Source organism: Chaetodon trifascialis, chromosome 10 (genome assembly GCF_039877785.1).
Source record: "Chaetodon trifascialis isolate fChaTrf1 chromosome 10, fChaTrf1.hap1, whole genome shotgun sequence".
In the NCBI taxonomy this organism is placed as follows: domain Eukaryota; kingdom Metazoa; phylum Chordata; class Actinopteri; order Chaetodontiformes; family Chaetodontidae; genus Chaetodon; species Chaetodon trifascialis.
The window spans coordinates 18,768,837-18,781,775 of record NC_092065.1 but is presented as its reverse complement, the minus strand read 5'-3'; the positions used below and the strand labels follow the sequence as shown (position 1 = coordinate 18,781,775).

Here is a 12,939-nt window from a genome sequence, read left to right as displayed (position 1 = left end):
GGTTAAAACCAAATATTTTTAGACAAATCCTGAAAATCAATCAATTGTCATATACATTGATAGTTTTTGCATTTATAGTTAATCAGCTTATTGTAACACCAACAGTGACATTTGCATTGAAAAATTAATCAGTGGAATCAAAAACAAATGATTAAACAACATAAATACACACATTTCTATGCAATAAAGAAATGAAATGCACAGTTACACAGTTTGCAAAGTCACCAAGTCCATGAAAGGAATCTTTCATGAAAGAGATCATCAGCAAGACATCAGCCCAATTACACAGACAGCTTGTTGTCCACATGAACTCTTCATACCAGGATGACTGGGAGTTTTCTACGTCTACAGTGGAGGCATGTTGTGTTTGTGCTCTCTTTCAAACACGTCAAACTACGCACCAACGATACATAAATTCAGAAGCACCTCACTGTGTTGTGGCATTGCACTGAACCCAAATCTCCTCACTGTTGCTGCTGTGAGTGAAATGTTGGAGTGCATCTTTCATATGTCCCGTACAGTATTTGAATCATAAAACAGAAAGATGTCTTTATATGTTCACTGAGCCTCTGGCTGAAACATGCACAATTAAGTATCTGTTTTTATGATCAAGCTGGAAATACAGTCGCTCAGTGTGTTTTAAATCGTCACATTTCTACCAAAAGGGCTGGTTTGCACCCATTTTAACTTTCCAACTTTCCTACATTTCTTTTGAAGTGATTCAAAACGCACAAAGTGATCCATTGTGGAATGACATTTAATCTTGTTTACAGAACATTTTCCTGGTACACTGAGGATTTGGAAAGCTGCACTTCCGATCTGTTTCAGGTCAGAGCCTTATGCCGATGATATTAAGGCCCATTAGCAGTCTTTATTCAAAGCCACAGCCCCAATCTATCTGATGAATTATGCATTGGTCTGGATAAGGAGTGCACTAATTGACTTAAACCATCCATCACTGGTATTAAAATCCTCACTGTATTTAGCCTCAGCAGGTACAGATATCATCTCAGGCTCTGGTGGAATAAGAATTTGTGTAATGAATCCTCTTTTTTTTGTCAGTCCCTGCACTATAAAGTAAGAACTAACACATAACCTTTGAGTTTACATGGTGCAATCTCATGCCTGTTGTTGATTTAATGGTTATGTTCACAAGTGACCCACAGTAAAGCCTCTGCAACAACTAACTGCATGGCCATTTTAACAGAAAAGCATAAATGTATTACTGTTCTGCAAACAAAACACAATACTAATATTTATTAAGGGACACAAGCTTGCCGGTACTGTTACCCTGTTGATCCCACAGACACAACCTGTAAAATTATATGAAATTTCTAAGATATGTCTGCTCCATACAATAAATAATAGCAATTCACAATGTCACTGTTGTTGCAACTAATCGTTTGAAGGCATACACAGTTTTACAAATTCAAATAAGACACTTTTAGTTTATTCAGTGTAAGTAGCCAAACATATGAAGCTTTTTTTTTTTTTTTTTTAAATTTCAGGATTCTGATTTACCCTTTCACGCAGGCCCTGTTTTTGGAGTACTTTGTGTCTTATATTAAAGCTCATATAATTGGCCTCACCATATATGGACCAACCGTCAGCCTGATGCACGACATGCCACTCCGCTCTAAGTGTTCCACTTGAACGTCATCCTGTAGCGCCAGGCCTCACCACAGCTGAAGGTCACATTGTTCCTTGACCCTACATATCGAGCTCCTCCTCAGGGCGTGCTTCTGTGACCTCTGCTGTCGTCTCGCTCGCTGCTTTAGACCCATCATCTTCCTGTTCATCATCCGGGCTGTCCGCCCAGCGCCCAACTCTTCTGACTCCCTCACCTACCGTCGGGGCATTCACGCAGGGGTTGTGGTCATAGATGACGAGTTTCAACCCCTGCAAGTGAGACAGGCCTGGGAAGCGGCGTATTTTGTTGCGATCCACATCGATGACGGCTAGAAAGTGCATTTCCAGCAACACAGGTGGGAACTCTGCCAGCTGGTTCCCTGCAAGCCAGACACTTCTTAGCTCTTCCAGCCCACTGAGCTCTTTTGGTAAACTCTGTATCTGATTATAACCGAGGTGCAGGGTCTTGAGATTAGAGAGCTCACAAACCACCTTGGGGAAAACAGTGAAGCAATTAGTCTCCAGCCACAGAGTACTAAGTTCCTTGAGCTGTCTCAGTTCTTTGGGGAGACTGCAAAGCCTGTTGTTACCCAGGTAAAGGATGCTGAGCTGGGGCAATCTGCAAACGGCTGCTGGGAGCTCTTCAAAGCAGTTAAAGTCAAGGGCCAGGAGCTGCAGCTTCTTCAGGCCCTGCAGTTCAACCGGCAAGCTGCTGAGGTTGTTGTCACTCAGGTAAAGCTTCACCAGCTCATCAAAGACACAGGCAGCAACGGGCAGCCGACGCAGCTGTCGGCTGCTCAGGTCCAGGGTCCGATCAAGTGGCATTTCCTTCAGGTCCCCCACTAAGAAGCGTTGGCAACGCTCTGAAGGAATGAAGGCAACAATGCCTCGCATGGCGTTACCCATCTTACTCCCGGTCTCTGACACACCACTGGTCCTCCACATAAACTCAGTGTCGAACAAGGGTTGCACTGAGGTAGGCTGTTGGCATCTTCACGTAAATTTAATGGCGTCCCATTAATGCTCCTCCACCGCAGCCCTCTGGAATTATTGATCTTGACAAAATGTGAAAACAAAACAAGTTTGTCACAATGTATTGCATCTTTGTAATGCAGCATATGAAGCTGTATGTAGCAATTACACGATTATGATGCTGAATTCCACCCTTTCCTGTGATAAAAGCTATGCAGGTGAGTTATTTACAATGAGACAGTGGTCAAGAAGACAATAGAAAACACAATAAGTGTAAAGATGATCATAATGAGAATTGAAAAACACCTACTTTCCAATGTTTTCCTGCTGATGTCCATGACTCTCAGTATCTCCTACAGTAAGCCATTTGTTTATCCAACTTAATGAGCTGAAAATGTATTGTATTCTCTGGGTAGATATTCCCCAGCGCAGCCCTCTCACTATCTCTCAGTGGCTCTGAGCTTTGCCCTGACATTCATGGTGATAGCAACCACTAGCTGCTCTCTCCTCCCCATTTGTGCCTAATGACTTTCCCCCCTTCTTCTCCGAGATGACAGAGGTGGGAGAGAGAGAGACAGAAAGGGGCAGCGTGCCATGGATAAGCATAAGACGTGCTTTGTGATGAAAGAGCAGCGAAGGTCATTTACATTCTGTTTTAATCGGGTCAGACCAGTTCTGGGTCTGTGCCACCGGGCCAGACGAGTGGGCCTCTGCTGTGGAACGATCTCAAGAATTTGTCAGTGTTCACAGGGAGACCAAAAAGGGAGTCTGTGTGTTTTATTAGGATTTAGACTGTAGTAAATCTTTTGAAATGTTTGTACAGGGAAGGGAAGTAAATTCTAACAAAGTCCCAGGAAAACGAAGAAGTGTTCTGAAGCGCGGTGGAGGGCGTGTGTAGATCTGTGTTTTGCCAACACCGCATTTGAATTGCTTGGACATGGACTGTGTGGTCGTTGTGGGGTTGAGACTTTAGTGCCATAACAACTCTAAAAATCTTCTAAGATCAGGTGCTCGTGTTTTGGTTTTCCATACAGGCATGTAGTTTGAAAAGTGGAATATCATTTCCTACTTATCTCTTGTTGGGGAGGCTCAGTTCATAACTGTGAGAAGTGACATGTCATCTCTACCTGCCTGAGGTGTGATTTGCCCGTGATATCTTGCATTCCTTCATTAGGGCTATTTTCTGACCAGATAAAACTGAGAAGGAATTTCATTTTCCTTATCGGGAGGTTTACCCCTTGTCTGTTTTCACTCAGCGACAGACTGTTTTTAGCACTTGCCCTTCTCCTTATCCACTTACTGCCTGAGAGCCTCCAACACACAACAACCAGGCCGAGCACGCAGAAAGACCTATGTAGCAATAATAATGATAATAGACAGACATTTTGGTATGTCACAGCAGGAGAAGTACAGGTGTAATTGGCATTAGGTTATTAATGTGATGGCATCATCATTAATGTCATTAGTTACAGCAGCTCTTTCTGCTGTGACAAGTCAAAATTTTCACTGTGAAAAGGATGTTTCCAAAGCTTTCAAACTCACCCCATGGCTTTCCTCAGCAGTTTAGTCTACTAAGCCATTTAGACCTTATTCCTCAACCATTGAGGAAGGCCATGACATGTGGTTGAAAGCTTTGAAAGAAGTTGGAGCTTGCGTTGACAATTTTATTTTGTTAAGCTGCCGTGTCCAAGGTGAAGAATGAGCTTTCAAGTTCAACCATAATAGCTCTTGTTAGCTATGAAAGTGAGTTGAGCCTAAAATTCAACCTGAAAGAAAGAGAGAGTAGCGAAAGCCACCCCAGTTAAAATGTGGTTACAATTAACGAGTATCCTGCAAGTAAGTCAGTCAGTCCAAACTTAGCACCTGCTTATGGCCCCATGGTCAACAAATGTCCCCAAGAGCGCTTGAAATGTCCCACAAGAGAGTTTTTGTAATATATTATGTCAGTTTGTCGGGCACAGGTGCTCAGCAACTGTCTGATCAGTCAATGTGCTGCTAACGTGGGATATGACGATGAAGAAAAAAAAAAGAGTTGCTACAACATGATGACAGCATTTCACAAAGTAGATAAAGTTTCTCTTTCTCCACGGATGACAAGCGGTCAGATTGCAGTTACTGTTTATGTCAAATTTGACAGTTTTACTGACATTAAAAACAGTGCTTCTTTTAGAAAAAAAAGAAAAAAGAAAATCGTGAAATCAGGTTAAGCACATGTTGGGACAAACTGAGAGAATATTTTTTACACCAAGGAGTAACTTAACATATTATTTTGCCAAATTTACTACAGGGGAACTATGATTTTAATACAGGGTCCCTCTTCACATGGGACCTCAAGATCAGAACAAACCTGGCGTAAGGCCCTTATGATCGCTGACATTGTGTTTTTGTAATGTACACTAACAAATAATTTTGAAAATAATTTAGCACAAACCTGTTGATACCCTGGGCAGTATCCTGCTTTGCCTGTTTGCTAATAAATCCTCAACTTTCCTGTGGCACTAATTTCCCCTTTAGTATATTATCACCCTTATCCGAGGCCCAGAGAATACGGCAAAAAGAAACAAATAGGTATCTTTATTATATTGAATATATTGAATATTCTGACATTATTATTGAAAGAGGCATCCTTTGTAGTGCCTGCTCAGTATTTTTACAAAGCAAGACAGCTCATGATCGCAGGAGGGAGGCAGAGGCTTGACAGCTCTGCTCTCATTTATATTCATGTGCATAATATATGTACACACATTCTCGGCTCATTGGTCGTCGCCCTGCTCAGCAGCCTGTGAGACTGACGGCTTTGTGTACGGAAGTGGTCAACGGGTTGTAAGGTCAGAGGGCAAAGGCTATCCTGCTCTTGATTCAGAATACACACAGCCATCTTGGATCTAACGAAGAGAAGGGAAATTGATGCGGTGAGGATATTATGCTTATTTTCCGTCATAATACTTCGGTTCGGTACACGTGTAAGCCCTCGGAGTGAGCTCTTTATGTGCCCGTTTTCCTCCGTTTCGATACGGAGCGAGTCTGTAGCCTGTAGCTCCAGCAGATTGTCGCTGCTGGTTGGACTGCTACTACTGCTGCTGCTGGCTGCAAACGGAGCGTACTCTGAGCCGAGGAAGCGGACAGCTGACTGTGGATATATGGAGGCAGAGAGGGCCCAAATTATTGCCTGATAGCGACTGCTGCTTGGTAGCTACGGCAGTGTGTTTTCGAGTTGAAAGGTTTCGGTATGTTGAGGTATTTAGCACCTTGTTGGGGTAGCCCGCTTGCAAACTGACGTTAAGCTAGCTAAGCTAACGCAGATTGATTACAAGCAGTTAGCCTGCTAACATTAGCTACACCAGTGTTGGCTAACTAGCGCGTTAGCATTGCTGCTATTATTTTTCTCAACAGTGTCAAGTTTGTGAACTGTTCAGCATTTAAGACACACTAATACCCCGAGGAGATTAAAAGGGAGGAAACGAAAGGTTAGTTCTGCTGTAAGCGATTTATTTCACACATGTTATAGACAAGAGAAATACTTTATTTTGTTGTGGAAGTTCATCATCTTCATCCCATATGCGTGTACACACACAAAGTAGACACACACTGTTCAAAACTTTACTGTAACAACTCCAATAGGCCAAGTATGGCACAGTGAATTACAAACAAATGAGAATAAATGATGTGTGATTTGATTTAAAGGCGCACAATATAGTCCTGTGTTTGAAAAGTTTAATTAGATGTCAGGATTATGTAGAGTTAGTGAAGTGCTGGAACAAGCAGATGCTAAATAAATAAAATGCAATGCTGTCTGTGATGGTGAAATGATTGAATCTTAATGGCCGTGCAACATTTAAACTATAATAAGGTGACATTTAGGTAGTTGTGGTGATATTTGCAGCATTAGTTTCCAAACAGGAAACAGTGTATTGCGATCGGAAATGCCAAGGTCACCACGAAAGTGTATTGTGTTACCTCTTCACTTCTTTCTCTTGAACGTGTCTAACAGCAGTTTTGCTCTGCTCTCTCTCCAGGTGACAAAAGGCATGTTTGGTGCTAGAAAGAAATTTGTAGAGTTCGTCGAGGTAGTCGATAACGACTTTACTGATGAAAGCATGTACTACAACCAGCCGTCGATGTTCCCACATCGATCGGACAAAGATGTGAGTTTGTTCGCCGCATTGTCACAATTCTGTCATTTCCTGAGCTTTCCTGTTATCTTACTCTGTCCTTTCCTCACACATTTTCCTCCAGATGCTTTCCTCTCCCTCACCATCGTCGTCGGGTCAGCTGTCGCAGCTTGGTGCAAGTTTGTACGGTCCACAGAGTAAGTGTGCTTTTCCCTATAGTCACTCAGGAGGGGTGACTGAAAGGCTGAATGTGGCACATTTTGCAGAAGCGTCTTCTTTGAGTTGCCTGACAGCATTTGTTTTTCTTCCATGTCTTTCTGCAGGTGCACTCGGCTTCTCGGTAAGGGGTATGGGGAACAATACGCCTCAGTTAAACCGAAATCTAACACAAGGCACGCAGCTACCAAGTCATATCACCCCCACAACGGGGGTCCCCACCATGTCCCTCCATACCCCTCCATCACCAAGCAGGTGTGTGTAAAGGTGTTCACTTGTTTGTGAGTTTGCAGACTCAGTTTGTAGCAATTTACAAGTTGAAATGACAAAATTGTAAATCCACTAAATCAGACCTGATGGTGTTCTAACAGGGGGACATTGCCGATGAACTCGAGGAACATGCTGAACCACTCTCAGGTCGGTCAAGGCATCGGAATGAGCGGCAGGACCAATAGTATGGGCAGCTCGGGGCTGGGCAGCCCCAACCGCAGCTCGCCCAGTATCATCTGTATGCCCAAACAGCAACCAGCACGCCAGCCATTCACCATAAACAGGTAGACGAGCCCTGTATGACTCAGACGTGGTCACTCGTCTGAAACATCCTTCGGACAGATCTGCTGTTTTGTGTCCTCTGCAGTTACTGATACAGACATTTTCATTTTTGGGAGAGTTAATGTTTGGAAGCTGGAAGCTTATCGTTTGTTTTTGTTTTCTTTTGTATTTGCAGCATGTCAGGATTTGGTATGAACCGCAATCAGGCTTTTGGGATAAACAACTCATTATCAAGCAGCATCTTCAATGGCACAGGTTAGTGCGTTTGATCGAGGCAGTTGTACCACGGGTCAGTACTTCGGGGGTTTATTAGCAGCAGCAATCTGATGTTTTTTAAAAATAGATTAAACAAAAACCACAGTGAGAATTAGATTTCATAAGGACACCATGCTGCACAATACTTTAGAGAGACATTGTTTATTTATTTATTTGTTAGTTCTCATTAGTCTCGTCTTCACTCTCTATTACCGAAAAGTACCACAACAAACTTGTTGAAACCTTGTTTCCTGTAAAATGCAGTGAGCAGCGTTTTCTTGAAGTGAGAGGATCAGTTGAAATGAATCTGGGCATTTTGTTGGTTGAAACTCTGTAAAAGTGCAATTAATTTCTATGTTGTTTTAATTTTGAATGTTGATTCAGAGAGTGACAGTTTGGTCAGCAGTCATTACTCAGGGGAGGGCTATTTTTTTCTTTCATTTGCAGTGTAATGAAAGTAGATTATCAAGTTAATAACTGCCGCATTATTACACAGATAAATTATGTCTAAGGTGACGTTACACATTACAAGCTCGTATTCTTCCTATTGCTGCAGATGGGAGTGAAAATGTAACGGGACTGGATCTCTCAGACTTCCCTGCGTTAGCAGACAGGAGTCGGAGAGAAGGGACTGGAAACCCAACACCGGTGCTCAACCCACTGGCTGGACGGGCTCCTTATGGTAGGCCATTAGTAGGCCTGAAAAAATGTCTTATTTTTACACAAGCAATAGGCGATAGGTTCCCCTAGGAGAGGAAAGGAATATCAGCTTCTTGATTGAGTGCACGTGGGCCAAGGCTTTCTTTTGATGGACAGAAACAGGAATTGTTTATGATACCCTTTTGTTTTGATTTATTTCTTATTACACTTTGGGGAGTTATAATCTCTACTTCACTGTGTTCATCATCATCTTCAAGTTGGCATGGTGACAAAGCCATCAACTGAACAGACACAGGATTTCTCCATCCATAACGAGGACTTCCCTGCACTGCCTGGCCCAAACTATAAGGACCCCACGTTGAACAACGATGACAGCAAAACTGTAAGTGTGAGCCACTGACGTCTGCACGACACAGCCTGCCGGGATGTCTGTTTTTTGTTTTTTTTCCTCGTTTTTTTTTTGTTTCTGTGTCAGGGTTACACATCAGAAATAATGATGTACTGATATGTTTTATTTTTCTGTTTAAAACTGGTTTTCCTCGTAGAACTTGAACTCCACAAGCAAGAGCACATCTAATGCAGATGGGCCCAAGTTTCCCGGAGACAAAACGGCCTCAGCACAGAACAACAACCAGAAGAAAGGGATCCAGGTGTTGCCCGATGGTGAGACCTCTCAGCCAATCGTATTGCTCCAATTCCACTGAGACATCCCTTCTTAATCGCACAACTTGGGTGAGGCAGTTGGGCTCTCTACCCTGCATTTGGTGTTAGATAATTATTGGATAGGCTACAGTGTGGAAACCAAAAGAATATGTTCTCTGTGATACAGACCATCATCATATGTCCATTATTCTGTCTGTGGTCATCACTTGTTAAAAAATAATTGGCTTGGTTTGCTCTGCATTGCTTGCACAGGTTGTGGTTTAGAGATATGGAGGTAATGTATTGAGACTAAGTATTAACTGTCGATCACAGCCCAGTTTTAGCGGTTTGTTGAACGCTGAATTATCCTGCTGCTACAGGTCGGGTGACGAACATTCCCTCAGGAATGGTAACAGACCAATTCGGCATGATTGGCCTGCTGACGTTTATCCGGGCGGCAGAGACTGACCCGGGGATGGTCCATCTGGCGCTAGGAAGTGACCTCACGACACTGGGACTCAACTTAAACTCACCAGAGTAAGAGAGCCGCTCTGCCCTAAATACAGAAAAAATAGACACATTAACTCGAGACATCTCGAGCTGTGTAGTCCTTCTGTTTTGGTGTTCTTATTGGCAACTCTCTTTCCTGACAGAAACCTGTACCCCAAGTTCGCCTCTCCTTGGGCTTCATCACCATGTCGACCTCAAGACATTGGTAAGACATTAACGTGAAGTATGTGGGGCGGACAGCCATTTCATCTTTTTTAATTACCTTATTTTAGTGATCATTTGGCACTCCTGATTAGCTTTCGAGAGCCAGTCTGAAGACATTTTTATGATGACAGACAGGATGCGCATGTAGGGAGAGGAGTTGTTAGGAAGCAGGCGAAGCCTCCTCATCGTCAGCTGCACACTTCTCACAATCCTTTCCCATAATTTTTTTTAGAATCGGCTGTACTGCATGATCTGCTCAAATGCAGCATTTTAAAGCAATAGCGCTTATGTTGCGCTCTACTGCTGCATCATTTGAGTGTGGAAACAGACCAAAGGGAAGATGAGGTGGAAGCTTGCGATGAGATGATGACTGAACGTTGAAGGAGAGAGGAGAGAGGCAAAACATTCCCATATGGCAGTTTGATGAATAGTGAAAATGTACTTAATTAATCCAGATTTTTGTTGAGACGTACAGTAATTGGCACCCTAGTTAACGCAGCCTGCTGCCATCTCTCCATCGGCATGACAGAGAATTTAGAAAAGTCCTCCTACAGTATTCCTTTAATATTGTACTGCGCTAACTCACTTGTGCTTCTCTTTTCAGACTTCCACGTTCCCTCTGAATACTTAACCAATATCCACATAAGGGACAAGGTAACGCCGAGCTTCAGAAAAACTTGTTGCAGTCTTCAGGAAGCGCATGCAGTGTGTACTAATTCTTATCCTTTACCGTCCTGCCTCTAGTTGGCTGCAATTAAACTGGCTCGATATGGTGAAGACCTGTTGTTCTACCTGTACTACATGAACGGGGGAGACCTGCTACAGCTTCTGGCAGCAGTGGAGCTGTAAGTACTGAACCTTTTGAATGGCAATAGCTGCAGAGATATTGTCTACCTGTCACTCTTAAGTTGACAGTTGATAGTTTTCAGTTTGATAATGTTTCTTCTCGACCTGGACATTGTTGACAGATTCATATTTTCTGCGACTCACTGTTGTAACGTCACTCTCCAGCTTTAACAGGGACTGGAGGTACCACAAAGAGGAGCGGGTTTGGATAACAAGAGCGCCCGGTATGGAGCCTACACTGAAGACCAACGCCTACGAGAGGGGAACCTACTACTTTTTTGATTGTCTTAACTGGAGGAAAGTAGCCAAGGTAAGAGTTTGTCTCTCACGAGCAAAATGGCATCTGTGATGAGCTTTCCTGACTTTTTGTAGTGCGTCAGAGCTTTTGCCATCGTGTTAAAATTGTGATTGCATCTCTAAGGAATTTCATCTGGAGTATGACAAGCTGGAGGAGAGGCCACACGTGCCAACAACATTCAACTACAACCCAGCCCAGCAGGCCTTCTAAGGCCCGACCAGTCCAAAGGCCGCAGCTGTTCCTGCACACAACACCGTTGTCCAGGAGGGGCGCTGTGGTTCACACATCTTGGGTTTTTTTTCCTTGAGGATTTGGCTATTTGACTGCGGGGGTCGAGGCCACCATCAAAACTGCCCTGCCTTTCCAAAATTACATGCTGCCCAAAACACCAACACTTGTTCTGTTTTTATTCTTTATTTCTCCTGTTTTTTTTTGTCTTGTTTTGAGCAGGGTCTGTGTTATGTTTACGTCTCTGAATCTGAAGCCTGTTTTGTTGCAGAGAGGAGGACTGACCTTGTGGCACAGGACAGTGACAGAACCAGGGTTACGCCTCGCATTCACAAGTGTTAAGAACAGAAAATGTCGGGGAAAGCAAAGTTAACATCCTCAAACGCAAGTGACAGGATGAAAGAAATGCAATGTTTATTGTTGCACTATATTTAGTAATAAAAGAACACAAAATTTGTTTGTGATTTTTTTTTTATGTCAACACTCCCTGATAATCGTTTTCCTTTTCCATTTTTTGTTATGAGTCAGGGGGTTCATTCAGATTTTCCACACACATCCCCTTCCATCTCACCCTTATTTTCTATTGACTCCAACCTCTGAATTTGCACCACCGCCCTCTTTTCTGTCTCACACTTTTCTCCCTCTCCCTCCGTCTCTCTCTGTGAGTTCTATGCCAGTCGAACGTGGACACAAATCTGGGAGACAACTTTGGTGTCCACAAATGTGGACAAATCCTCGCAGAAGCTAAAAAGCGACATGATGTTGCTCCAGAGCAAACAAAACACTTTCCAGTCTTTGTTACGATTTTGGAAGAAATGTGTACATTTTTGTTTCTTTGCATCACATAAATTAGTACATGTATGTATGAATGTGTATATATGATTGTTATTTATATATATATATATATGTTATATATGTGTGTGTGTATATATATTATATATGTGTATATATATATAATATATATATACATGATATATATATATAATATGACATCTATTTTGGAAGTAATTTGCCCTGCCTTGTACCTCGGTTTTCATGAGGTGAGCATGGATGCAATATGTGGACGTGACAGGACATTTCTGGATCTGCTGGACAGGGTGTCACATGGCACTGCGGGCACTTAAAATAATACAAAATAAAAATGTCATTTAAGGAAAGGCCTGATTTTTAGCCAAAAAACAAGAAGGGTCATCCCCCAAGTTTCAAGTCCAAAGCAAAAGAAGGGATGTATTTCAATTCAAGCTGTGTGAGCAGCAGTCAACAGCAGCATTTCATAGGAAACGGAAAAGTGACCATTTGAGGAGGAACAAAAAAAAAAAAAAAAAAAAAATCCAGACCAATCTTGTATTTTCTTAAGTTAAAAAGCTTCTTTTCTTTGTATTAAAGCAGAAAAGGCTTTCCTGAACCACTGTGTGTGTGTTGTTTGTTGCTCTTTTTCAAGTCAGCGATCCCTCATCAAGTCCTTTTCCCGCAGTCTGTTTTGTGTTTTTTGTACAGATTTGCAGGCAAATGTGTGGAAGGAAGGAAGACACTTACATGTGAAATGAATTTCTAGATAATACACAGGTTTAATATTGACGCAGGACAAGCATGAAGACCTGTATCTGCTTAAAGATGTTTTGCAGCATCATTAAGTTTGAAGGCCTTCAGTATAAACTCTTAATATACTGTAGACATTCAATACTGTTGAAAATACGACTCTTGAAAGTCTTCAGAGAAATTTGTCTTCAAGTTCATTAGTGGTATGTAATTTTTTACCAAATTATGGCCTTGCACCACATGTTGAAAGGGAAAAAAATGGAAAATGAAATGTAA

At 42.4% G+C, this 12,939-nt stretch overlaps 2 protein-coding genes across 3 annotated transcripts; one reads left to right on the top strand and one right to left on the bottom strand.

The window, feature by feature from the left end:
* Positions 1–1,675: 1,675 nt before the first annotated feature.
* On the bottom strand, positions 1,676–2,550 carry lrrc10 (leucine rich repeat containing 10). The gene has a single exon (XM_070973114.1). The coding sequence runs from the start codon at positions 2,533–2,535 to the stop codon at positions 1,711–1,713; it is 825 nt and encodes a 274-aa protein (XP_070829215.1). The 5' UTR covers positions 2,536–2,550; the 3' UTR covers positions 1,676–1,710.
* Positions 2,551–5,468: 2,918 nt separating this feature from the next.
* cnot2 (CCR4-NOT transcription complex, subunit 2) lies at positions 5,469–11,581 on the top strand. Of its 2 annotated transcripts, XM_070972900.1 has the most exons (15): positions 5,469–5,513; positions 6,618–6,746; positions 6,838–6,910; positions 7,037–7,184; positions 7,301–7,483; positions 7,657–7,736; positions 8,293–8,418; positions 8,654–8,778; positions 8,942–9,059; positions 9,419–9,575; positions 9,692–9,753; positions 10,357–10,406; positions 10,497–10,597; positions 10,764–10,908; positions 11,020–11,581. In XM_070972900.1, the coding sequence occupies exons 2-15, from the start codon at positions 6,630–6,632 to the stop codon at positions 11,104–11,106; spliced, it is 1,572 nt and encodes a 523-aa protein (XP_070829001.1). In that variant the 5' UTR covers positions 5,469–5,513; positions 6,618–6,629; the 3' UTR covers positions 11,107–11,581. The 2 variants fall into 2 exon arrangements, with proteins under 2 accessions (XP_070829001.1, XP_070829000.1); XM_070972899.1 differs by lacking the exon at positions 8,293–8,418 and having other exon boundaries at positions 11,020–11,560.
* The last annotated feature ends 1,358 nt before the right edge of the window (positions 11,582–12,939 follow it).